Source organism: Heterodontus francisci, chromosome 5, assembly GCF_036365525.1.
Source record: "Heterodontus francisci isolate sHetFra1 chromosome 5, sHetFra1.hap1, whole genome shotgun sequence".
Lineage (NCBI taxonomy): Eukaryota > Metazoa > Chordata > Chondrichthyes > Heterodontiformes > Heterodontidae > Heterodontus > Heterodontus francisci.
This window is the reverse complement of record NC_090375.1, coordinates 116657396-116683446: the sequence shown is the minus strand read 5'-3', so window position 1 is coordinate 116683446 and position 26051 is coordinate 116657396. Positions and strand designations below refer to the sequence as shown.

The 26051-nt window shown below is 42.7% G+C and overlaps 1 protein-coding gene across 3 annotated transcripts in view; it reads right to left on the bottom strand.

The window, feature by feature from the left end:
* The window catches only part of prex2 (phosphatidylinositol-3,4,5-trisphosphate-dependent Rac exchange factor 2), a 638971-nt gene that overhangs the window by 448902 nt on the left and 164018 nt on the right, over window positions 1-26051 (bottom strand). For all 3 annotated transcript variants that reach the window (XM_068030918.1, XM_068030919.1, XM_068030920.1), the window contains exons 5-6: window positions 24097-24198; window positions 22426-22587 (exon numbers count right to left, since the gene is read on the bottom strand). In XM_068030918.1, coding sequence (XP_067887019.1) covers window positions 22426-22587; window positions 24097-24198 — 264 coding nt within the window. The remainder of the gene's footprint in view (window positions 1-22425; window positions 22588-24096; window positions 24199-26051) is intronic.

Sequence of the window (26051 nt, the reverse complement as noted above, 5' to 3'; positions counted from 1 at the left end):
CTGCACAGTTCCTGCATTCACTGCAAGTGTTGCTACATATGGCTCTCCAAGAGGTTGGCCACTCTCAATAGAAGAGCTTATGCATTCAAAGCCCTGAGCCACAGCGCATATGAGCTGGATGATCTCATCAGTGAAAGGTCACAAACCGGAAGCGTTAACTCTGTTTCTCTCTCCACAGATGCTGCCATACCTGTTGAGTATTTCCAGCATTTTCTGTTTTTATTTTGGACTCCTCTATTCTCAGCCCATGACACTGCACTGGCTCAGGGAACTCATACATGTGGGAGCACATCTGTTGCTGCTAGGTTAGGTAAAGCCTCCTTTCCTATGACTCCTGAGGCTCTGCATCTGTGTCCAGTAGAACAGGACTGTGTCTGTCTACCATCCTCCAAGGAGGATCTGCCCACAGCTGGCTTTGCCCCTGGCACCTCCTCCTGCCCACTCGTGCTGTGATCATCTCCCAATGCCACCCTATATAAGTGCACTGGTGGAGGGTGCGCTTGTAAGCTGTGACGGTGCTTGTTCTAGGGTCTGCTCTGGTTGCGCTTGGCCCGGTGATGGGGCAGGGCTCAGTCATTGCTCCTGGATGTCAGTACTTGTGGGATTCATAAGAGGAGAACATGAGAACGAGCCGTGGAGAACAGTATGCTGGGGCATCCCAATGCAGCTGAGTCTTTGGCATGCTGTCAGACACAGTGGAGTGCACTGCAGTCTCTTACTGTGCACCTTCTTGTTTCTATTCACCCTCTCCACCACGGATGCCCATTTCACCATGCCTAACATCCTTGTGGTCAGTGACCTCCCGATGTCCATGGCACCCCCCTCCATGGTGGTGATTATGTGCAGGTATGGAACCACTCCTCTCTGGGCCCTCTCATGGCATTATGAGCCAGTTTCTGCAGCAAGGACAAAAAAGGCACTGTTGGCCTCTATGTCCAATGCCAGCTCATCCGATTCATGAGAAGCTGCATATTTCAGTTTTGGCTCAGCCATTCTATGAGGTCAGTAAGTGCCCTGGGCACACGCTCCTCCCATGTTCAGGAGCAGCATGCACCTTGAGGCTCCTCAGCTGATGTGTCTGTTAGAGGGTGAATACCCAAAGGCCTATTCCTGATGGTGCAGCATTGCACTCACCTTGCCGCAGCGAATAAGGTCATTGAACCTCTTCCTACACCGGACCCAGTTCCTCCTGACCATACTCCGTCTGCTGACTGTGTCAGCTATCACCATCCAGGCCTGCTTGGTCTGGGTGGATGGTCTCCTCCTGCTACCCGCCGGGAAGAGAACCTCCCTCCTCTCTCTCTCATGGCCTCAAGGAGGACTTTCAGTCTGCATCTGCGAATCAAGGCTGCCTGGCCTCTGCCTCTCCCGAGACATCTCTCAAACAAAAGGTAAAGGAATGTAATGGCAGCCACGGTAATGTCTGCCGTGGTCTGCTTAAACCGGGCTCCCACTTGTATAATCCTGCTTCCGTTCCCACCCCCATGGCTGCTAATTGGCCAGCAAAACCATCTCCAAGCCAATTAAGGAGGCACTCCTGTGAAAAATCGGGACCGGTGACTGTTCCCTCCCACCCCCCACTCCACCCAGGGGGTAGGTTTGGGACTTGGAAACAGCTCCAACGCCATTGCCCGCCCCCGGAAGGGAAATCCAACCCTTAGAATCTAGCTATATTTTCACCCATTCACGGTTTGGCTTGATTACTATCACCATACTGGTACTGCACTGGTTTAGCTCTGTCACTTTCTTTATTACATAAAGGTTGTCAGCCTTAGCAGAGTGGTGGCACTCTTACCTTTGAATCAGAAAATCATGGATCCTAGCTCCGCTCCAGATTGTTGACCATATAATTTAGGGAATGCAGCACTGTCAGATAGGACATTAAACTGAGACCCTGTCTACCTTCTCAGTTGGATATAAAAGATCCCATGGTACTTTTCAAAAAGAGCAGAAGAATTCTTATATCCTCCCCAATATTTTTCCCTCAACCAACACGACCAAAAGCAGATTGTCTGATTATTACCTCTTTACTGTTTGTAGGACTTTGCCATGTGCAAAATCGCTGCTGCACCTCCCTTCATTACAACAGTGATTACAATTCATAAGTAGTTCATTGGTTGTGAAACACTTCCAAGAACTTCCCAAGGTCAAGAAAGGCACTCTATAAATGCAAGTTCCTGTTTTCTTGCTGAGCTAAACAGCAACTCCAGGACAGCATCTGGAAGATGCCCGATCCTTTATGCAAAATGTCAGCTTCTTTTTCTACATATGCAAGTAATGTTTGGAAAGCAGTTGCTGGCAATGGTTCTACTGTTGTCAGTTACAGCTCCTCTAGATCCATCTTCTCTTGACTTGTCCCATTGCCATTCACTTTTGTTGTGCAACATCATCCCATTTGTCATTTAGTGTCTCTTGCCTTCCCCCCTGTCCAGGCCTTCCCTTTTGTTCTTTCCTCCCATTTCATACCACCCCCGCCCCTTCCCCAGCCTCTGAACTTGCATGAAAACGAATAGAAATCTAACTTTTTCCAATTCTGATGAAAGATCACTGATCTGAAAATTAACTCTGTTTCTCATTTACAAATGCTGACAGACCTGCTGACTATTCCCAGCATTTTCTATTTTTATACTGGGTCATCTTAACTGCTGCTTGGTTTGCTGCTGCCCATCCTTTTATACAGCGGACATATAGAACACACACGCACACACGTGTAGCACTAAAGTACACAGCAATGTAGACAAGGAAGTGGACAATAGGCTTTCAAAAGCAACAAAACATTCAGCAGACTCTACAAATGTGTGTGGAGCAACCACAGCCTCAGAGCACAGACCAAACTCCAAGTGTACAAAGCCATAGTCCTCACCACCCTTCTGTATGGCGCTGAGTCATGGGGCCTATACCGCTGTCATGTACGCCTTCTAGAGTGCTTCCATCAGTGCTGTCTCCGCAACATCCTTAAGATCTGCTGGCAGGAGCACATCGCAAACATTGAAGTCCTGAAAACAGCAAACATCACCAGCATCAAGGCCGTCCTAGTGCAAAGCCAGCTGCATTGAGCGGGTCATGTTGCCCGGATGGATGACAATCACCTGCCGAAGATCGTGTTGTATGGGGAGCCGACCATGGGTAAAAGGAACAGAGGGACCCCATGCAAACGTTTCAAAGACTCCCTGAAGAAGTCCCTCTCTGTGTGCCACATCAACCATCACCAGTGGGAGGTGCAGGCCATAGATCATGATGTCTGGAGATGCTACATCAGGAGGGCTACAGACACCTTTGAGACTGAGCCAAGAACCAGCATGAAAGAGAAAAGGAGAAGGATTGATCCAATTGCCCGCAAAAGTGATTACACCTTCACTTGTACCCACTGTGGGAGAATCTGCTAGTCACGGACAGGCCTGACTAGCCACCAGCGGGCCTGCAACCGATGACTACAACCTTCCCAAAATATGCGTCCATGAGGAAATGCCAAAAGAGAAAACAGACAAGAATGGTTTTAACAAAAACAGTGCAACAAATGAGTTCCACTTTATTTCTTTAAAAGTTACAAGTTAACCCTGTGCCGCATGGGTGCAACATGAAGTCCAAAAACTATTCACAACATCATGTGTTGATTGACATCCTATTCCTGGTATCAGATCTTGCCAAGTTGCCTGAATTATATAATTAAAGTGAACAAGATTTCAGTGCAATTAAATGGTAGCATACATGATGTGTGCAATACTGTAATGAAAAGCATGGTAGAAGTGTATGAAACAATGCAGTAATGAGTGTTATAAATGTGTATTATTTGATGGGGATACTGTTCACTATGTATGATGTAAGCGTGTTACACTGTAATAAAAGAAAAGTACTGCAGATGCTGGAAATTTGAACCAACAACAGAAAGTGCTGGAAATACTCAGCAGGTCAGGCAGCTTCTGTGCAGAGAGAAGCAGAGTTAATACTTTAGGTCCGAGACCTTGCATCAGAACTGGAAAAGGTTAGAAAAGAATTAGGTTTTAAGCAAGTGTAGGGGGTGGCAGGGGGAGAGAACAAAAGGGAAGGTGTGTGATAGTGCAGAGGGCGGGAGAGATTAAATAACAAGGCTGTTCTGGGACAAAGGCAAAGAGTGTGTTATTGCCTGTGGTGAAAGACAAAGCAGTAGTCCAGAGGGAGTGTTAATAGTGGAATAATGAGCAGCTCTGTTGACATGAAAAACAGGCACATGGTTAAAAAATAAAATAAAACAAAATAAAAAATATAAAAATATAAAAAAGGCCAGACATACTCTGAAGTTATTGAACTCAATGTTCAGACCGCAAGGTGGAATGTGCCTAATTGAAGGATCAGACGCTGCTCCTCGAGCTTGCAATAATGTTCACTGGAACACTGGAGCAGGCCAAAGACAAAAATGTTGGCATGAGAGCAGGGGGGAGGTGTTGAAATGGCAAGCGACTGGAAGCTCGGGATCATGCTTTCGGACTGAGCGGAGGTGTTTCACAAAGCGGTTACCCAATCTGCGTTTGGTCTCTTCAATGTAGAGGAGACCGCATTGTGAGCAGCGAATACAGTATACTACATTGAAGCAAGTACAAGTAAATCGCTGCTTCAGCTGGAAGGTGTGTTTGGGGCCGAAGAATGTGAGGAGAGAGGAGGTAAAAGGACAGGTATTACACATCCTGCGATTGCATGGGAAGATGCCAAGGGAAGGGGACGAGGTGTTGGGGGCAATGGAGCAGTGGACCAGGGTGTCGCGGAGGGAATGATCCCTCCAGAATACTGACAGGGGAAGGGAAGGGAAGATGTGTTTGTTGGTGATATCACGCTGGAGGTGGCGGAAATGGCGGAGGATGATCCTTTGGATGTGGAGGCTGGTGGGGTGGAAAGTGAGGACAAGGGGAACCCTGTCGTGGTTCTGGGATGGAGGGAAAGGGGTGAGGGTAGAGGTGCGGGAAATGGGCCAGACATGGTTGAAGGTCATCCACAGTGGGGGGATATCCTCGGTACGAAGAAATGTCAGAAGTGCTGTTGTGGAAGGTTGGAACATCAGAACTGATGCGTCGGAGATGGAGAAACTGGGAGAATGGAATGGAGTCCTTACAGGAAATAGGGTGTGAGGAAGTGTAGTCTCTATGATGTGTGTACAGTATAGTTTGATAGTATGGTGACATAAGAAAGTAGTGCATCCTGAGGACATCTTGAAGCTTATCATAACCAATAAAGTACTTATGCACTGGTCTTTGTTATGCAGGCAAACGTGGCAACCAACTGTGCATAACTAAGTCCCACAAACAGCATAAAGAGCAGAAAGAAAGAATTTCCATTTACTTAGCAACTTTCACATCTTCAGAATATTTCACAGCCAGTCAATCACTTCTGAAGTAAAGTCACTGTGCATGCATGCGTGTAGGCAAAGTGACAGCTAATTTGCACACAGCAAGGTCCGACAAACAGCCATGAAACTGATGACCAATTCATTTGTTTTTGGTTCTGTTGATTGAGGGCTAAATGTTGACTAGAAGAACAAACACTCCTCTGCTCTTCTTCAAATAGTGGAATGGAATCTTTTGCATCCACCCAAGAAAGCAGATGGGACCTCAGTTTCATATTTTATCTGAAAGATGGGGTAATATATGAGCATGGATAGAGGACTGGCTGGGGGGTGATATATTAGCATGGATGGAGGACTGGCTAGCTAACACGAAACAGAGTCAGGATAAATGGGTCATTTTCAGGATGGCAAACCTTAACTAGTGGAGTGCCACAGGGATCAGTGCTGGAGCCTCAAATATTTACGATCTGCATTAATGACTTGGATAAAGGGACCAAGTATATTGCCATAGAGTTATACAGCACAGAAACAGGCCCTTCGGCTCATCGTGTCTCTGCCGGCCATCAAGCACCTATCTATTCTAGTCGCATTTTCCAGTACTTGGCCCATAGCCTTGTATGCTCTGGCATTTCAAGTACTCATCTAAATACTTCTAAAATGCTTTGAAGGTTCCTGCCTCTACCACCTCTTCATGCAGTGTGTTCCAGATTCCAACCACCCTCTGGGTGAAATTTGTTTTCCTCAAATCCCCTCTAAACCTCCTGCCCCTTACCTTAAATCTCTGCCCCCTGGTTATTGACACCTCCGCTAAGGGAAAACGTTTTTTCCTATCTAACCTATCAATGCTCCTCATAATTTTGTATACCTCAATCAGGTCTCCCCTCAGCTTTCTCTGCTCTAAGGAAAACAACCCGAGCCTTTTCAGTCTCTCTTCATAGCTGAAATGCTCCAGCCCAGGCAACATCCTGGTGAATCTCCTCTGCACCCTGTCCAGTGCAATCACATCCTTCCGAAAGTGTGGTGCCCAGAACTGTACACAGTACTCCAGCTGTAGCCTAATTAGCGTTTTATACAGCTCCATCATAACCTCTTGTATTCTATACCTCAGCTAATAAAGGCAAGTATCCCATTTGCCTTCCTAACTACCTTATCTACCTGTGCTGCTGCCTTCAGTGATCTATGAACAAGTACACCAAGGTCCTTCTCTTGCCTTGTTAGTCCTCCCAAAATGCATCATCTCACACTTCTCAGGATTAAATTCCATTTGCCACTGCTCCACTCATCTTACCAGCCCATCTATATCGTCCTGTAATCTAAGGCTTTCCTCCTCACTATTTACAATTTCTGTCATCTGTGAACTTATTGATCATACCTCCTATATTCACATCTAAATTATTAATGTACACTACAAACAGCAAGGGTCCCAGCACCGATCCCTGCAGTACAACACTGGTCACACGCTTCCACTCGCGAAAACAACCCTCTGCCTCCTGCCAATAAGCCAATTTTGGATCCAATTTTCCAAATTGCCATGGATCCCATGGGCCCTTACCTTCTTAACCAATCTCCCATGTGGGACCTTATCAAAAACCTTACTGAAGTCCATGAGCCTTACCCTCATCTACACATTTAGTCACCTCTTCGAAAAATTCAATCAAGTTTGTTAGACACGATCTTCCCCTGACAAAGCCATGCTGACTATACCTGATTAATCCCTGCTTCTCCAAGTGGAGATTAATTCTGTCCCTCAGAATTTTTTCCAATAGTTTCCCGACCACTGATGTTAGACTCAGTGATGTAATTACCTGGTTTATCCCTGCTACCTTTCTTGAAGAATGATACTCCTGTGGCCAGAGAGGATTTGAACATTTGTGTCAGAGCCCCTGCTATCTCCTCCCTTGCCTCACATAACAGCCTGGGATACATCTCATCTGGACCTGGGGATTTATCCACTTTTAAGCCCACTAAAACAGCCAATACTTCCTCCCTTTCAATGCTAATTTGTTCAGGTATATCATAATCCCCCTCCCTGATCTCTACACCTACATAGTCTTTCTCCATAATGAACACAGATGAAAAGTAATCATTTAACACCTCACCTATGTCCTCCGGCTCCACACACAGATTGCCACTTTGGTCCCTAAGTTTCCCTGGTTATCTTCCCTGGTTATCTTCTTTCCCTTAATATACATATAAAACAACTTGGGATTTTCCTTTATCTTGCCCGCTAGTGTTGTTGTATGCCCCCTCTTCGCTCTCCTAATTACTTTTTTTTTTAAAGTACCCACCCCACACTTTCTATTCTCCTCTAGGGCCTCCGTTGTTTTCAGTGCTTTGAATCTGCCATAAGCCTCCTTTTTCCCCCTTATCCAATCCTCTATATGCCTTGACATCCAGGGTTCCCTGGACTTGTTGGTCCTACCCTTCACCTTTACGGGAACATGTTGGCCCTGAACTCTCACTATTTCCTTTTCGAATGACTCCCACTGGTCTGATGTAGACTTTCCTACAAGTAGCTGCTCCTAGTCCACTTTGGCCAGATCCTGTTTTATTATATTGAAATCGGCTTTCCCCCAATTCAGTACTTGTATTTCCAGTCCCTCTTTGTCCTTTTCCATAACTGCCTTAAATCTTAGAGTTATGATCACTAACCCCTAAATGTCCCCCACTGACACTTCTAAGACTTGTCTGGCTTCATTCCCTGGAACTAGGTCCAGTACCACCCCTTCTTTTGTCAGACTTTCTACATGCTGGCTTAAAAAGCCCTCCTGTATGCACTTTAAGAATTCCACCCCCTATAAGCCTTTTGCACTAAGACTATCCCAGTTGATATTGAGGGAAGTTGAAATCCCCTACTATTATTACTCTATTATTTTTACACCTCTCTGAGATTCGTCTACACATCTGCTTCTCTATCTTTCCCTGACTGTTTGGAAGCATGTAGTACACTCCCAGCCAAGTGATTGCCCCCTTTTTGTTTTTAAGTTCTACCCCTAGGGCCTCATTTGAGGAACCTTCCAAGATATCATCCCACCTAACTGCAGTAATTGACTCCTTGATCAACAGTGCAATGCCACCTCCTCTTTTAAACCCTCCCCTGTCACGCCTGAAGATTCTATACCCTGGAATATTGAGCTGCCAGTTCTGCCCTTCCCTCAACCATGTCTCTGTGAGAGCAATAATATCATATTTCCATGTGTTAATCAATGCCCTCAATTCATCTGCCTTACTAGTAAGACTCCTTGCATTAAAATAGATGCAATCCAGCCTTGCATTGTTCGCTTGAGCCTCAACAGGTCTAGATTAGATTTGCTCTGCCTTCCAGACCGACACAGTTTCTCTTCTATATTTGACTGTGCATCACCCCTTACTGTACCTCTACTCTGTATCCCATCCCTCTGCCAAATGAGTTTAAACTGCCCCACCAACAGCACTAGCAAACCTCCCAGCAAGGATGTTGGTTCCGTTCCGAATCAGGTGCAACCCGTCTAACTTGTACAGGTCCCACCTTCGCCAGAAACAGACCCAGTGATCCAGGAAACTAAAGCCCTCCCTCCTGCACCATCTCCTCAACCACACATTCATCTGCTCTATCCTCCTATTCCTATACTGACTAGCCCGTGGCACCGGGAGTAATCTAGAGATTACAACCTTTGAGGTCCTGCTTTCTAATCTGCTACCTAGCTCCCTAAATTCTTGTTGCAGGACCTTACCCCTCTTTCTACCTATGTCATTGGTGTACCACGACCTCTTACTGTTCACCCTCCCCCTTCAGAATGTCCTGCAGCTGCTCCGTGACATCCTTGACACTAGCACCAGGGAGGCAACATCCCATCCTGGAGACACGTTTGTGGCCAAAGAAATGCCTGTCTGTACCCCTTGCGATAAAATCCCCTATCACTGTAGCCAAATTTGGCGACAATATGAAGATAAGTAGGAAGGCAAATTGTGAGGAGGATACAAAGAGTCGGCAAAGAGATATAGATAAATTAAGTGAGTAGGAAAAAAATTGACAGATGGAGTATAATGTGGGAAAATGTGAGGTTGTCCACTTTGGCAGGAAGAATAGAAAAGCAGATTATTTAAATGGAGAGAAACTGCAGAATGTTGCGGTACAGAGGGACCTGGGCGTCCTTGTACACGAATCACAAGAAGTCAGCATGCAGGTCCAGCAAGTAATTAGAAAGGCAAATGGGATGTTCACCTTTATGGCAAGGGGGATGGAGTATAAATGTAGTAAAGTCTTGCTGCAACTGTATAGGGCACTAGTGAGATTACACCGAGAATACGGTGTACAGTTTTCGTCACCTTATTTAAGGTGGGATATGCTTGCATTGGAAGCAGTTCAGAGAAGGTTCACTGGGCTGATTCCTGGGATGATGGGGTTGCCTTACGAGGAAAATTTGAGCCTATCCTCACTGTAGTTTAGAATATTGAGAGGTGATTTTATTGAAAAGTGTAAGATTCTGAGGGGCCTTGACAGGGTAGATGCGGAGAGAATGTTTCCCCGAGTAGGGGAATCTAGAACTAGGAGGCACAGTTTCAAATTAAGGGGTCTCCTATTTAAGATGGAGATGAGGAAGAATTTATTCTCTCAAAGGGTCATTTGGAATTCTCTTCCCCAGCGAGCAGTGGAGGCTGGGCCATTGAATATATTGAAGCCTGAGTTAGCAGATTTTTGATTGACAAGGCAATCAAGGGTTATGGCGGACAGACATGAAAGTGGAGTTAAGACCACAATCAGATCATGCATGATCTTATTGAATGGCAGAGCAGGCTTGAGGGGCCGAATGGCCTACTCCTGTTCCTATTTCTTATATTCCAACAATGCAGCAGTCTCAGTCCAACAGCCTAGATTATGCGCTCAAGTCTTGGAGTAGGAACCAAATCCAAAGCTTCTCAATCAGAGATGAGAGCTCGACCAACTAAGTGAAGCTAATATTAGCATGTCATAATGCCATCATATATGACATGTATGTAATAGCAAGATAATACCAGCAATTGTAGGAATAGCAGAAACAATCATAGCCTAGCTACCTGGCGAGCTTTATTTTTCTTAACACAATTAGAATTAGAACATTACAGCGCAGTACAGGCCCTTTGGCCCTCGATGTTGCGCCGACCTGTGAAACCATCTGACCTACACTATTCCATTTTCATCCATATGTCCATCCAATGACCACTTAAATGCCCTTAAAGTTGGAGAGTCTACTGCTGTTGCAGGCAGGGCGTTCCACGCCCCTACTACTCTCTGAGTAAAGAAACTACCTCTAACATCTGTCCTATATCTATCACCCCTCAACTTAAAGCTATGTCCCCTCGTGTTTGCCATCACCATCCGATGAAAAAGACTCTCACTATCCACCCTAACTAACCCACTGATTATCTTACATATCTCTATTAAGTCACCTCTCCTCCTCCTTCTCTCCAACGAAAACAACCTCAAGTCCCTCAGCCTTTCCTCGTAAGACCTTCCCTGCATACCAGGCAACATCCTAGTAGATCTCCTCTGCACCCTTTCCAAAGCTTCCACATCCTTCCGATAATGCGGTGACCAGAACTGCACGCAATACTCCAAGTGCGGTCTCACCAGAGTTTTGTACAGCTGCAACATGACCTCGTGGCTCCGAAACTCGATCCCCCTACTAATAAAAGCTAACACACCATATGCCTTCTTAACAGCCCTATTAACCTGGGTAGCAACTTTCAGGGACTTATGTACCTGGACACCAAGATCTCTCTGTTCATCTACACTACCAAGAATCTTCCCATTAGCCCAGTACTCTGCATTCCTGTTACTCCTTCCAAAGTGAATCACCTCACACTTTTCCGCATTAAACTCCATTTGCCATCTCTCAGCCCAGCTCTGCAGCCTATCTATGTCCCTCTGTACCCTACAACATCCTTCGGCACTATCCCCAACTCCACCGACCTTAGTGTCATCCGCAAATTTACTAACCCACCCTTCTACACCCTCTTCCAGGTCATTTATAAAAATGACAAACAGCAGTGGCCCCAAAACAGATCCTTGCGGTACACCACTAGTAACTAAACTCCAGGATGAACATTTGCCATCAACCACCACCCTCTGTCTTCTTTCAGCTAGCCAATTTCTGATCCAAAGTTCTAAATCACCTTCAACCCCATACTTCCATATTTTCTGCAATAGCCTACCTTATCAAACGCCTTACTGAAATCCATATACACCACATCCACTGCTTTACCGTCATCCACCTGTTTGGTCACCTTCTCGAAAAACTCAATAAGGTTTGTGAGGCACGACCTACCCTTCACAAAACCGTGCTCACTATCGCTAACGAACTTATTCTTTTCAAGATGATTATAAATCCTATCTCTTATAACCTTTTCCAACATTTTACCCACAACCGAAGTAAGGCTCACAGGTCTATAATTACCAGGGCTGTCTCTACTCCCCTTCTTGAACAAGGGGACAACATTTGCTATCCTCCAGTCTTCCGGCACTATTCCTGTCGACAATGACGACATAAAGATCAAGGACAAAGGCTCTGCAATCTCCTCCCTAGCTTCCCAGAGAATCCTGGGATAAATCCCATCTGGCATAATTGATTATGCTCGTCACAGTAACTACTGTTGCCCCCTTGTTTAACCCCATACTGGCATTATAACTATTCTTTGATCCTTTGTTAAGTCTAAAAATAACCAACCTGTTCCCTCACAAGACCAATAAATAAGCTAAACATTTCCTCCTAAAAGAAATCTCAAGATTTCCCCTTTGTATTTCAACTGCTTCTCTCAGGACCAGATGTTTATAGGGTTTTTTTTTAAGAATATCCGTGCCACGACAGAAAGTTTGAGATTCCATCTGAGTTATTATAAAAGTCTGGCAGCAGCCCCGAATAAGTTGCTCTGTTTATTCAGATTTCAGACTTCCCACTTCCTGTGTAGTGAACCTCAGCCAGTTATAAACTATCTTGTTTTGTTTTTCGCAAGTACACTTATTGCACAGTAACAGGTCCCAAACTGTAACAAACACTTATTGCACTGTAATTTCATAAGGATTTAATACTTGTTAAGAAGTGAGGGGATAAAAACAGATAAGCTTAACATTATTTTGAAGCAAAAGCAAAATACTGCTGATGATGGAAATCTGAAATTAAAACAAGAAATGCTGGAACCGGAGAAGGGTCACTGACCCGAAACGTTAACTCTGCTTCTCTTATTTTAAAGCAATTCAAGTCACATTTAGGGACTGATAAGGCAGTCCTGGCACAGTGGCTGTGCATCAGGTGTGGGGTGTGTCTGTGTTCAAGGAGGCTGATTTTGTATATCATCACAGAGGGAGAATGCAGGGAATGTTGCTAACTACTGATCTTTGTAAACGCACAGCCATGCTCATTTTCTTTTATTTCGCCGAGTCATTTTGCCACGGCAGAGTGCCGTCTCTGCCATTAAATGTGTCACATATCAGCACCAAGTTCTTTACAGCTGCATGTTCACACACTCACATAAGGTGAAGATTGCCTTGGGTACTTTGGTCAATGGCATCTCTCTCACTAACCTTTTTATATCCGGTTGTGAGAGAAGACAGCGTTTGCAAGGACCTTGACTCCTTATGAGGAGAGGGCAATTTCGATGAAAGGTATGGAGATAATTAATCAAGAGTGTTAAGGATTCAAAAAGCTTCCCCCAGGTCAAGACTAGAACTTTTGCTTTTTGTTGCTTGTAACTTTGACAGCTACTGGAGAAAGTCAACCCTGTTCTGGAGTTGGCCTCCAAGACTTGCTACAGGAATGTCACAGAGTCGCATATGGCATAGAAGGAGGCCATTCAGCTGATCAAGTTCATGCTGGCTCTCCATGGAGGAATCTAGTCAGTCCCACTCCCCCCGCTCTATCCCAGTAGCCCTGCAAGTTTATTTCTTTCAAGTGCACATCCAATTTCATTCTAAAATCATTGATTGTCTCCACTTCCACCACCCTCATGGGCAACAAGTTCCAGGTCATTACCACTTGCTGCGTAAAATTTCTTCCTCACATCTGCCTTGCCCAAAACCTTAGATCTGTGTCCCCTAGTCCTTGTACCATATGTTAATAGGAACAATTTTTCCTCATTTAACTTATCTCAGCCTGTGCAGCCCTATAAAATCTCCCCTCAATCTCCTTTGCTCCAAGGAGAACAACCTCAGCTTTTTAAACCTAACCTTGTAACTAAAATCCCCCTTTCAAGGATCCATCCTGGTAAATCTCCTCTGCACCCTCTCAAGGATCCTCACATCCTATCCTTCCTGAAGTGAAATGACCAGAACAGGACACAATACTCTAGTTGTGGCCTAACCACAGCTTTATGAAGGTTCAGCATAACTTTTCTGCTTTTGTACTTTATGCCTCTAGTTATGAAGCCCAAGATCCCATTTGCTAACCACGCTATCAATATATCCTGCCATCTTCAAAGATCAATGCACATGCATCCACAGGTCCCTCTGTTCCTGCACACTCTTTAGAACTGTGCCATTAAGTCTATATTGCCTCACCCTATCTCTTCTACCAAATGCATCACCTCACAATTGTCAGTATTAAATTCCATCTGGCACCTGTTTGCCCATTCTGCTAGCCTATCTATGTCCTGTTGCAGGCAGTTCATATCATCCTCACCATTTGCCACACATCCCCAAGTTTGGTACCATCGGCAAATTTTGAAATTCTGCTCTGTATTCCAAGATTCAAGTCATTTACATATAGCAAAAAAAGCAGTGGTTCCAGTACTGACCCTTGGGGAACACCACTGTCTACCATTCTCCAGTCTGAAAAACAACCATTTACTACGACTCGCTGTTTTCTGTCCTTAAGCCAATTTTTTATTAATTGGACACTGACCCTCCTATTCCATGAGCCTCAGTTTTGTTAAACAGCCTTTTATGTGTTACTTTATCAAATGCTTTCTATAATCCATAGAGACAACATCCACCGTATTCCCTTCATCAACCTTCTCTGTTATTTCATCAAAAAATTCAATTAGATTAGTCAAGCATGAACTGTTTTTTTACAAAACCATCCTGGCTATCCTTAATTAATGTAAACCTCTGAGTCAGTGTCTGTTGATTTTTTTCCCTGATTATTGGTTCTAAAACCTTACCCACCACTGATAAACTAACTGGTCTACAGTTGCTAGAACTGTACCTTTCTTAAGAACCTTTCTTAAATAAGGGTATCACATTTTCCATTCTCCAATCCTCTAGCACCTCTCCCATATCTAACAAAAATGGAGAGATTATGGCAAGCCCTTCTGCTATCTCCACTCACATATCCTTTAGCAACCCATCCAGACCAGGTGACTTATCTACCCTAAGCATAGACAGCCTTCCCAGTACCTCCCCTCTCTCAAATTTTACCCTATCCATTACTTCTACTCTCTCTGCTTCTACTAATATTTTGTCACAGATTGCTCTTCCTTAGTAAACACCAATACAAAGTGCTCATTAAGTACTCTGGCCTTGCCCTGTGCAGAATTTGGTAACGGCTTCCTTTCGGAACGTTTGCATGCACAGGCAGGTTTTTTCAAACTTGTCCAGATAAGAAATCCTGATCTTATAGCCACTCTTTCCACACATTTTACATACCTCAATTAAATATCTGCTCAGCCTCCTCTATTCCAAAGAAAATAATGCCAGCTTTTCCAATCTTTCCTCATAGCTAAAATTCTCCATTCCTGGTGAAATCTTCATAAATCCCCTCTGTACCCCTTCTCCAGTGCCATCATATCCTTCCTGTACTGCAGTGACCAGAACTGTATGCAGTATTCTAGCTGTGGCCTCCCTAGTATTTTATGCAGTTCTAGTATCACCTCTTATATTCTACGCCTTAGCTAATAAAAAAAAAGTATCCCATGTGCTTCTTAACCACCTTACCTACCTATTCTGCTACCTTCAGGATTCTGTGGACATGCACTCCAAGGTCCTCTGTTCTTCTACACTTCTCAGTATCCTATCATTAATTGTGTATTCCCTGCCTTGTTTGCCCTCCCCAAATTCATTACCTCACACTTCTCCGGATTGAATTCCATTCGCCACTTTTCTGCCTACCTGAGCAGTACATTGATACCTGCCTGCATGCTAAAGCTTTATTCGTCACAATCAACCACCTGACCGATTTTTATATCATCTGAAAACTTCATAATCATACCCCCAACGTATAAGTCTAAATCAGTGATCTATACCACGGAAAGCAAAGGCCCTAATATTGAGCCCTAAGGGACGCCAGTGGAAATAGCCTTCCGGCCACAAAAACAATGTTGGCCATTACCCTTTGCTTCCTGTCACTGAGCCAATTTTGGATCCGGCTTACCACTTGCCGTTGGATCCCATTGGCACTTAGTTTTCTGGTTAGTCTGTCATGTGGGACTGTGTCAAAATCCATGTAGACGACATCAAATGGACTACCTTCATAGACCCTTGTTAACTCCTGAAAAAATTAAATCAAGTTAGTCAGACATGAGCTTCCCTTAGCAGGTCCATGCTGACTGTCCTTGATGACTTCATGCCTTTCTAAATGGCGATTTATACTGTCCCTCAGAATTTTTTCTAACAATTTGCCCACCACCGAGGTTAGACTGACTGGCCTGTAATTACTCGGTCTATTCCTTTCTGCCTTTTTAAACAACGGTACAATATTAGCAGTCCTCCAGTACCACGCCTGTAGCCAGAAAAGATTATAAAATGGTCAGTGCCTCCACTATTTCCTGCCTTGTTTCCCTTTGCAGCCAGGGATACATTTCATCCAGGCCTGGTGATTTATCCACTTTCAAAGATGCTAAACCCATCCAATATTTCACACTCCTCCTCCTTAACTACAGGTTTTTTTTATTTGTTTCATGGGATGTGGGCATTGCTGGCAAGGGCAGCATTTGTCGCCCATTCCCAATTGCCCTGGAGAAGGTGATGGTGAGCTGCCTTCTTGAACCGCTGCAATCCATCTGTCAGCATCCTTCCCCTCTTTTACGAAAACAAACGGAAACTATTTATTAAGAATCATGCCCACGTTTTCCTCCTCCATATACAAGTTTTCTTTTAGGCTTCTAATCGGCCCTACTCGTTCCTTAGTTATCCTCTTGCTCTTTATATACTTATCAAACCTCTTTTGGTTTTCCTTGATCTTATATGCCAATATTTCTTCATGCCCTCTCTTTGCTTTCCTAATTTCCTTTTTAATTTCACCCCTGCGCATTCTATACTCCTCTAGGCTTTCTGCAGTACTAAGCTCTCGGTATCTGACATAAACTTCCCTTTTTTGTCTTATCCTACTCTGTATGTTCTGGATTTGGGAGTCCGACCCTTTTTCTTTGTGGGAACATATTTGTTCTGAACCCTGTCTATCACCTCTTTGAATGCCTCCCAATGCTCTGACACTGATCTACCTTCAAGAAGCTGTTTCCAATCCACTTTGGCCAAATCACATCTCAAGTTGGCCATATAGGCCTTTCCCAATTAAAAACTTTTATTTTTCGTCTGTCTTTTGTCCTTTTCCATAACTATACTAGATTTAACTGAATTACGATCACAAACCTGAAACGTTGACTCTGTTTCTTCCTCCAAAGATGCTGCCAGACCTTCTGTGTGTTTCCGGCATTTTATGTTTTTATTTCAAATTTCCAGCATCCACAGTATTTTGCTTTTTAAGATGATTTTGAAGGAGCACATCATTTACTGAGATATTGAGAGAACTTCTATCCAATTTGTGATGCATTTTTACACAGCCAGTGTGGAATAGTGCATTAAGTATGTATGGTGAATTTTGTTAATTTCTGAAGTAATTGATTAATAATAAATGCTATTTATTCTTTAATGTTCGTCTTTTCTCACTTATTTTTACATTCTTTAATATGTAGTGAAACTTATTGGCCTATAACATTCACTTCTGCTTGAAAAATACTATTAAAAAAAGGTAAAATGCAACTGAACTTATGGGATATATGTTTTACCAAGTCATTTGAAATCAACTGTACCACATAAAAGTTAGTTATATTTAATCTTTCTAGATTCTAATCCAGACCATGCTTAGTTCTAATTTGACTCACTTTGGAAAAAAAGATAAGTATCTGTTTCGTTGCAGGTCTGAGGATTTGTTAGCCACACTAATACCTTCTGTTACAACTGACCATCACACTCTATGTTGTCGATTATGTCACTCAATTAAGCACATTGTTAGTTTATTGATCCCTCACAAGAACATTCACCTGTTATTCACATTTATTTTTCTGCTCACTGAATTTCCATGTGCTGCACTTCAGCATCTATTGAATTCACTTTCAGTGTCTTTAAGCTGATTTTTTTGTGATGCTATATATTGAATATATTGAAGCAAGTTAGTCTTTTCTTATAGAACTCTTCTATCTCTGATCAGCTGATTATACCAATTATAGACAGACACTCAGGTTAAAAATTCAACATAATTATAATTCCTAAAAACCAGGCAAGAAAGAAAATAACTTTTACAGATGGCGCTCTTTATTTATGTATTTAGAGATACAGCACTGAAACAGGCCCTTTTGACCCACTGAGTCAGTGCCGACCAACAACCACCCATTTATACTAACCCTACAGTAATCCCATATTCCCTACCACCTACCTACACTAGGGGCAATTTACAACGGACAATTTACCTATCACCTGCAAGTCTTTGGCTGTGGGAGGAAACTGGAGCACCCGGCGAAAACCCACGCGGTCACAGGGAGAATTTGCAAACTCCGCACAGGCAGTACCCAGAATTGAACCCGGGTCCCTGGAGCTGTGAGGCTGCGGTGCTAACCACTGCGCCGCTGTGCCGCCCTATTGTTATACATAAAGGCTAAACTCAGTAAGGCACGAAAGGATTCAATGCAATATTTTCCCCTTTGTTAAGAGCAATGTATTACTGCCTAACAATTTGCTTATTAACTGAATAATTGGCTACTAAAATATAATTTTATTGTTGGTAACGTAGATGTCCACTGTTTGTTTAATCAGTTTAGATATGCTAGTGTGTGTGCATGTATAGGAACACAGGAATCTACAGGACCAGAAAATATAATTGCAAAGAATCTGTCCAATTCATAGTTCAAAGCAATACCACATTACAACATACTCACATATATACTTCAAATCATGTCTTTGCACAAAATACTATTCAACTCTTTACTATACCTTCTGGCACTAACTCCCTGAGCAGCCTGTCTCTCACAATCACCATCTCCTCAGTGAAGCAGTTAAATCCATCTTCTAAACTTCTGTACATCTCCAATTTATTAAGTTTTGGTTTAATTGTACCCCTCAAAATCTTGAAAACTTTGATAACAGCCTTTTCTTCTCTGGTCTAAACACATGCAGTTTCCTTAATATCTTGCAACAGTTCTAGTGTCAGGTGCTAAATCACCAATATTAGTTGTTACCTATTTCTGTAATTTTCCTAAGGCTAGGATGTCCTTAGCCTAGTACTAGAACATACAGCATCCCAACTGGAATGCTGAAGACTTGTGCTCCAGAACTAACCATGTCCCTAGCTAAGCTGTTCCAAGACAGTTACAACAGCAGCATCTAAACAACATGGTGGACAATTGTATAGGTATGTCCTGTCCACAAAAAAGCAGAGCAAATCCAACCCCTCCAATTACCACCCTATCAGCCTATTTTCAACCATTAACAAATGTGATGGAAAAAGCGATCAACAGTCCTATCAAGCACCAATACTCTGCTCACCAATGTTCAGTTTGTGTTCCATGAGAACCACTTGCCTCCAGACCTCATTACAGTCTTGGTCTAAACAATGGCAGTGCCAATGCCAAATCCCCCACCATCAAGAGCCATCATATGATCTCATGAGTTTACCAATCACAAAAACAGTGGGACTGAAATTTAACCTCGGTGAGGGCTCAAAAATGAGTAATACAAGATCGACCGTGCATTGTACAATGTTAATGGAAAAGAAAGTCAGGTGCAGTGCAAAATAGGCAGCCAATCCCCAACTGCCAGTTTTGTATCTCAGCTGAAGTTGAATTTCTCCCCGTATTGTGAAATTACCACCAAGCAATGATAATCGATATTATTTAAAGATAATACATTTATTACATTATTTTTGTGGAAACCAGGAATGATTAAGGTTCATATTATCAACTAAAATCTATAGGCCTAACAAAATGCCAGATATTGTTGGCAAAGGTTTAAGTGTTAAGTAGATAACTTGCAAGCCACATAAGGACGTAATGCACACAAAATTAAAACACAAGCCTTATAAATTGTGTGGTGTCTTTGGCAGTAGCTGGTTCTTCTCCAACAACTTTGTAACATATGCAAACAACAACTTGTGCCTTTAACGGAGTAAAACATCCCAAGGTGTTTCACAAGAGGGTTATAAACAAAATTTGATGTGCCACAGAAGAAGATATTAGGACAAATAAGAGGTAGGTTTTAAGAAGTGTCTTAAAAGAGGAGAGGTAGGGAGGTTTAGGGAGGGAATTCCAGAGCTTAGGGCCAGGCAACTGAAAGCAAGGCCACCAATAGAGGAGCGATTAAAATAGAGGATGTACAAGAGTACAGAATTGAAGGACTGTAGAGATCTGAGAGAGTTATAGGTTGGAGGAGGTTGCAGACAGGTAGAGGGGCAAGGTCATGGAGGAATTTGAAAACAACCCTGAAAATGTTAAGGTATATATACAATCCTGGAAAGGGGTAACTTTTTTTGTGCCTCCTTTCCCCTCCCCGAATAAAAGTAGGTTTGAGGAATTTTGTTGACCATGAGGATCTACAAATGATTTGGCCCAGGGAGTCTTCCATACTGTCATTGCTTGTGAAGTGGAAAAGCATATTATATTTGAGTAGAAAGAGACAGCTCTATGTCAGAAGCAATGAAGCACATGTAAAACCAGAATCAAAGCAAGTACAACATAACCTACCAACACAAAATTACTGAGATTAAAATATTAGAAGAATTCTGACTATTGCAGTTAGATTTTTTGATCCTAACAGCTGTGAACAGTGAACTAATTCTATAATTGCAATAAAACTTAACAGTAATGCAGATCTTTGCCAAAACAGAAGTGATCTGGCCATGGTGGAATGGAATCAAGATTAGCAGGTAAAACAGTAAATGAACAGTGGGAGGCCATCAAAGAGGAAATAGTTCAGATACAAACTAGGCACATTCCCACGAGGAGTAAAGAAAGGGCAACAAAACTAGAGCTCTCTGGATAGCAAAAGATATCGAGATTAAAATGAAACTGAAAAAGGAGGGTTATGATAAATGTCAGGTTCATAATTCGTGGTTGGGGGGGTGGGAGGGGGGGGGATGTTGGCAGGGAGGAGGGTCAGGTAGCTAGACAGCCAGAGTTTGATGCAGAAAAACACCAACAGCATGGGTTCAATCTTTGTACTGGCTGTGGTAGTTCATGGAGGCCTGCCTCCTTGCCTTGCTCCACACTTGCAATGATGCCCCTCAAGCTATACATTACCAACTGTCTCTCTCTAATGGAGAGAGATGCCTATGGTCCTTTGTGACAAGGGCTAGAACAACAACAATTCAGTGAGAACGAAACTGAAACAGTAAAGTCTGGATAGAATGCATTCTAGGTTGCTGAGGGAAGTAAGGGTGGAAATTGAGGAGGCTCTGGTCACAACCTTCGAATCGTCTTTAGATAACAGAGTGGTGCAGAGGACTGAAGGATTGCGAATGTTACACACCCATTCAAAAAAAATGGAGGAATAAACCCAGCAAGTACAGGCCAGTCAGCCCAATAATGGTGGTAGTAAGTTGAGACAATAATCCAGGAAAAAATTGATTGGCATTTGGGTTAATAAATGAAAGCCAGCACAGATTTGTTAAAGGCACACCATGTTTGACTAACTTGATTGAATTCTTGGATGGAGTAATAGGGAGAGTTGATAAGGGTAGCGCAATTGTTGTGGCATATTTGGACGTTGAAAAGGCAGTTGACAAAGGACCATGTGATAGACATGTTAACAAAATTGAAACCCATGGAATTAAATGGTCAGTGGCTGCATGGATACAAATTGGCTAAGGGACAGGAAGCAGAGAGTTGTGGTGAACAGTTGCTTTTAGACTTGAGCATACAGGGCATAATTTCAGTGTTTGCAGATAACATGAAACTTGGAAATGTAGTGAACAGGGTGGAGGATAGGGAAAGACTTCAACAACAGCAACCACTTATATTTATATAGTGCCTTTAACATAATAAAAGACTCCAAAGTGCTTCACAAGAGCATTATAAAACAAAGTGTGACACTGAGCCACAAAGGTTAATACTAGGTCAGATGACCAAAAGCTTCATCAAAGAGGTAGGTTTTAAGGAGTGTCTGAAAGGAGAAAAGCGAGGTGGAGAGACAGAGAGGTGTAGGGAGGGTATTCCAGAGCTTAGGGCCTAGGCAACTGAAGGCATGGCCAACAATGATGGAACAATTAAAATCGGGGATGCTCAAGAGGGCAGAATTAGAGGAATGCAAATATCTTGGAGGGTTGTGGGGCTGGAGGAGATTACAAAGATAGGGAGGGGTGAGGGATTTGAAAACAAGGTTGAGAATTTTTAAATCAAGATGTTGCCATAAGTCAAACATCTCTAAAACTTCAAAAGCTCTAGATCAGCTAACTTTCAGCCAGGAAAGCATGTTTTGGAAAAAAGACCGAAAATGCTGGAAATGCTCAGCAGATCTGGCAGCATCTGTGGAGAGAGAAACAAAGTAAACGTTTTAAGCCAATGACATTTCACCGGAACTGAGGAAAGTTAGAAACGTAACAAGTTTTGAGCAAGGGGAGGTTGGGAAAAAGAACAAAAAGGAAGGTCTGTGATAGGGTGGAAGGCAGGAGAGATTAAATAACAGAAGAGTTACTCAGGGCAAGAAAAGAAACAAAGAAACAAAGGTGTGCCTAGAGCAGGTATCATACCATTTGAAAGCAAAAACAAGAGAAAAACCAAAACCTGCAAAGAAAATGAAATAAATGGCGACAGAGATTACGGGCTAAAATTCTTAAACTCAAAGTTGAGTGTGGAAGGTTGCAAAGTACCTAATCAAAAGCATGTTTTGCAACCTGCTCATAGCATAACTTTAAATTTGGAGTTGTAAAAAATTAAACTAGGAAGAGTAGTTATACCTCCCATCCTTCTATATGTGACTGCCATTCTTCTAGAATTTCTAGTTTTTCCATTTGTCTCTTGGCTTCATTAATGGTGGAGCACACGGTTTTCATGGCCTGCAGAGCCTCGATTACTGCTACATAATCATTATGCCTTCTTGGTGTCCTCTTCATCAGTTCCTAAATAAATGTAAAATGTAAAATTCATTATTAAAAAAGTTAGCAACTCAGCAACAAAAGAAAATGGAGTAGTTATACTCAAGGAATTGTTTCCTTATGAAGCAGTCCGCGTAGAAATGCAGCAAGACCTGGACAATATCCAGGCTTGAGCTCATAAATGGCTAGTAACATTCATGCCACACAAGTGCTTGGTAAACCCTTTTTTATTTGGCAAGGTTGAGAAGCCAGCGTCATTTCATTACAATCACATTAATAATAAGCAATTATGTGCATTAATACAGTTCTCTACAGATTGTATGAGTAAGCAAATGGAAAAGGTTGCTGAACACTTTATCATGAATATGGTACCCAACTGACTTTTCTTTAAATTATTCACTCGTGGGATGTGCATGCTGCTGGAAAGGCCAGCATTTAGTCATTTCGAGAGGGTGGTGGTGAGCCACCTTCTTGAAAACAACTGAGTGGCTTCTCAGCCATTTCTGAGGGCTCTTAAGAATCAACCAAGTTGCTGTGGGTCTGGAGTTACACATAGGCCAGAAGGGACAAGGAGAGCAGATTTCCTTCTCTAAAAGACATTAGTGAACCTTTTGGGGTTTTTACGACAATCTGGTAGTTTCATGGTCACCATTACTGATACTAGCTTTTTATTTCATATTCATTTAGTTAACAGAATTTAAATTCCCCAGCTGCCGTTGCGGGATTTGAACTCCCAGTCATTAGTTCAGGCTTCTGGATTACTAGTCCAGTAATATGACCACTATACTACAGTACAACCAGCATCCCACTCATTTATAAATTCCAAAAAATGATTCATTCATGACTGTTCCAAAGTACATTTTAGAAGAGACAAAGACAGCAACCATCAGCCAGAATTTTTATGTTAAGAGCTGGAAAATTAACTCAATACAGTAACTTAAACACTCACATGTCTGAATATCAAATATATATACGAGCCTCCAAAATTACTTCATTCAACAAAAATATACACTTGCCGAAATAATTAAAGCCTTCTTTGGCCTCCTTGTCTCGGGAGACAATGGGTAAGCGCCTGGAGGTGGTTCAAAAGCAATTCAAAAGCCTTCATAAAACAATTTGTTGCTCTTTAGAAAGACACATTGTTCCATTTATTTATCCTTACTTGTGGAAATTTGACTTTGATAGGGTTACTTAGCTGAACCACAGTCTAGACAGATGCATCTACACCAATTTTTAACTTAATTTTTTTTTCAATAGAGGAGCGTATGCTCCAGATTTATAAACATCCCAGTACTCTAAACACAAGAGACTATACTAACAATATTGCCAAGTAACAGTGAAAATATGTTATGAAAATGACCTGAAATTGTAGAAATTACATACAAAATAACAAATATTAATTTAAAAATATCTAAGGACCAACCCTCGTCTGGATACTACTTCATTCATTGGATGTGGGAGGGAAAATAGTACATTGACCGATTCAAAATAGACAGTATGTCATGTAACAACTTATATCATTATTTCACATACCTTTAGCAGAAGTGGATACTTGCATATCCTTTGTATGGGAGCTACTAGATATCCTTCAAGTGGAACATCAGGGTTCTTCCGTCCTGCTAGCAGCATGCAACCCTTGTGTTTCAAGAGGCAAAAGGACTAATTAGATCATACATATATTGAAGAAGGGTCACTGACCTGAAACGTTAACTCTGCTTCTCTCTCCACAGATGCTGCCAGACCTGCTGAGTTTTTCCAGCAATTTCTGTTTTTATTTCAGATTTCCAGTATCTGCAGTATTTTGCTTTTATTATATACATATATTGATATTTGCCTGGGCTCTTATGCAGTTATGAACAGTTCCTGTCCCAATAAATCACTTGTAAGTGCATTAACTACAAATATATTAATTCAAAGCTGATATGGAATAATCAAAAAAGTGCTTTCTTTCTAGCCATCCTTTTTCATTTGCATAATTCATATTTTTAATGACACATTATCACAACAGATTTCCAATATGCTTTTTCACATGAAGGTGACATATTTTGATAGCTTACGGACCAGTAATAAGAACTTCAAAACTGAAGCCATTTTAATCAGACATTGAAGACTCTAGGGCAAGATTTTTTTTTAAATTGAGACTAATCTAAAGGGCCAAGGTCAAAATTGAAAGACACTCAAAGGCTGAAAAGAGTGAAAGAGATGAGGTAAATCACAAAGCAGTGATGAGCTGACACCAAGCTTGCTTTCACCTGTTAGAAGTTTGTAGCCGGAAGGATACATTGAGGAAGGAAAGGAATTCCACATTTTTCTGTAAGAGAACAAATAAGGGTCGAAGAATGTGTGGTGAGTTTTGATTTCAACACGAGTCAGAATGTATGAAGGGAGAAAAACATGCAGGACAGTAAATTGACAAGAACTGGGAGGTAATAAGGTGAAAGAGGCGGAGGGGAGATGAGAGAAGCTGGATGAAACCTGGAAGCACAGGTGACAATATGTTACTGACCAGTGATCTGGATTTGGAATGTGGTTAGTGATTGTTTTACAGACCAGGATTGCAATCATATTAGTCAATGCATGAGAAACTGCCCTCTTCTGTACTATGGGGTGAAATTGGTCTTTGCCAGCAGCACAAAATGGGCTCATAGCGAATCGGCAGAAGATATTTCACCGTGTCAGCTTTTTTTCTCCACTGATTTGGATGATGCTGCATTAACATCCCACACTGAAGAGTGTTTGCAGAGACTCATCAACAGGATGCGGCTGCCTGCAACTAATTTGGCCTAACCATCAGCCTCAAGAAAACGAACATCATGGGACAGGACGTCAGAAATGCTCCATCTATCAATATCGGCGACCACGCTCTCGAAGTGGTTCAAGAGTTCACCTACCTAGGCTCAACCATTACCAGCAACCTGTCTCTCGATGCAGAAATCAACAAGCGCATGGGAAAGGCTTCCACTGCTATGTTCAGACTGGCCAAGAGGGCGTGGGGAAATGGATCACTGACACGGAACACAAAGGTCCGAGTGTTTCAAGCCTGTGTCCTCAGTACCTTGCTCTATGGCAGCGAGGCCTGGACAATGCATGTCTGTATGTCAGCCAAGAGCGACGTCTCAATTCACTCCATCTGCGCTGCCTCCAGAGAATCCTTGGCATCAGGTGGCAGGACCGTATCTCAAACGCAGAAGTCCTCGAGGCGGCCAACATCCCCAGCATATACACCCTACTGAGCCAGCGGCGCTTGAGATGGCTTGGCCATGTGAGCCACATGGATGATGGCAGGATCCCCAAGGACACACTGTACAGCGAGCTCGTCGCTGGTATCAGACCCACCAGCCGTCCATGTCTCCGCTTTACAGATATCTGCAAATGCGACATGAAGTCCTGCGACATTGACCACAAGTCGTGGGAGTCAGTTGCCAGTGATCACCAGAGCTGGTGGACAGCCATAAAGGTGGGGCTAAAGAGTGGCGAGTCGAAGAGAC